This window comes from Limulus polyphemus, unplaced genomic scaffold (assembly GCF_000517525.1).
Source record: "Limulus polyphemus unplaced genomic scaffold, Limulus_polyphemus-2.1.2 Scaffold207, whole genome shotgun sequence".
Classification (NCBI taxonomy): domain Eukaryota; kingdom Metazoa; phylum Arthropoda; class Merostomata; order Xiphosura; family Limulidae; genus Limulus; species Limulus polyphemus.
In genome coordinates, this window is record NW_013665817.1 from 858,422 (window position 1) to 859,999 (window position 1,578).

The following is a 1,578-nucleotide window of genomic DNA, read 5'->3' on the forward strand; positions in this document are numbered from 1 at the left end:
AAGTCATGTGTAGTTTGTTGAAACAAAAACCTCTGCTCAGTTTATTGAAACAAAAACCTCTGCTCAGTTTATTGAAACAAAACCTACTGCTCAGTTTATTGAAATAAAAACCTCTGTCCAGTTTATTGAAATAAAAACCTCTGCCCAGTTTATTGAAACAAAAACATCTGCTCAGTTTATTGAAACAAAAACCTCTACTCAGTTTATTGAAATAAAAACCTCTGCCCAGTTTATTGAAACAAAAACCTCTGCTCAGTTTATTGAAACAAAAACCTCTGCTCAGTTTATTGAAATAAAAACCTCTACTCAATTTATTGAAATAAAAACCTCTGCCCAGTTTATTGAAACAAAAACCTCTGCTCAGTTTATTGAAACAAAAACCTCTGCCTAGAGGATTGTTTGTTAGTATTTTAGCTTCTTTTCTTCCAAATTACAACAAATTCTAGTGAATCTAATTACTTGTGATAGGTAAACATTTTTGTATATTTTCTTCGGATTGTTTGTGTCAGGTAATGGGAAGTTTACGATTTCAAATTAAAAGATTCTGTTTTATTGTAAACCTTGAAGTAAAATATTTTATTAATAACACCAATGTTTAAATCGAGGTAGCATTCGTATTTGTTGGGCTCTTTATTTTATTTTTCAAGTACTAGATCTGTCTTATAGATATATTTAGATATGTCTAGAATATATGGTTGTTTTGATAATGCTATGTCGTCGGCATATCTGCATGCTCTGTTAGGAAATTATAAAATATTCAATTTCAAAAAAAGGAGAGAGAGAGAGAGAACTATTTGAATAAAACAAATTTTTTTGTATTCGATGGAAGTTTCGATAATTATAAATGGATTAACACCTGTCCATTCCTTTCACAATGGATTAACACCTGTCCATTCCTTTCACAATGGATTAACACCTGTCCATCCTTTCACAATGGATTAATATCCGCCCTTCCTTTCACAATGGATTAACACCTGTCCTTCCTTTCACAATGGATTAACACCTGTCCATCCTTTCACAATGGATTAATATCTGCCCTTCCTTTCACAATGGATTAACACCTGTCCTTCCTTTCACAATGGATTAACACCTGTCCTTCCTTTCACAATGCTACGATATTTCTTCAAATGTTCTTTGATGTATTTACCTATTAAAATGACTAAATCTTTAGTAGTTGCCTTTTCTTCGGCTCCAAGTAAGTATTATTGACTTACTGGATAATGTTATCGAAATTTAAAAAAAAAAGAAGCTTAATTCAGGTGTAACGACTAAATGTAAAATGTAACTTTCTTTTAAAAGAGAGACATCATATTTTCAAAGGTTTACCAAACCCCACTTTTCTTCCTTTATGTATTCCTTGACTCTTATATAGGTACAGAAGTTTCCGTTCAGCCTCATACAGGGGTGTTGCCAAACAATTCATCTGAAGATATTCGACTCACCTTGTCTGCCACTGTATGGGGTCGTTATACAGGTTATATCGTTGTAAAGGCAAGTAAAATTATATTACTAGGGTCGTTATACAGGTTATATCGTTGTAAAGGCAAGTAAAATTATATTACTAGGGTCGTTATACAG

General features: G+C 32.4%; 1 protein-coding gene across 1 annotated transcript in view; it reads left to right on the top strand.

Annotated features, from left to right (window-relative positions):
- Nucleotides 1-1,155: 1,155 nt before the first annotated feature.
- Nucleotides 1,156-1,578, top strand: part of LOC111085027 — a gene marked incomplete at its 3' end in the record, with an annotated part of 15,079 nt that continues 14,656 nt past the window's right edge. Inside the window, exon 1 of the mRNA XM_022381988.1 lies at nucleotides 1,156-1,195. Within this exon, the coding sequence (XP_022237696.1) occupies nucleotides 1,156-1,195 (40 nt within the window). The remainder of the gene's footprint in view (nucleotides 1,196-1,578) is intronic.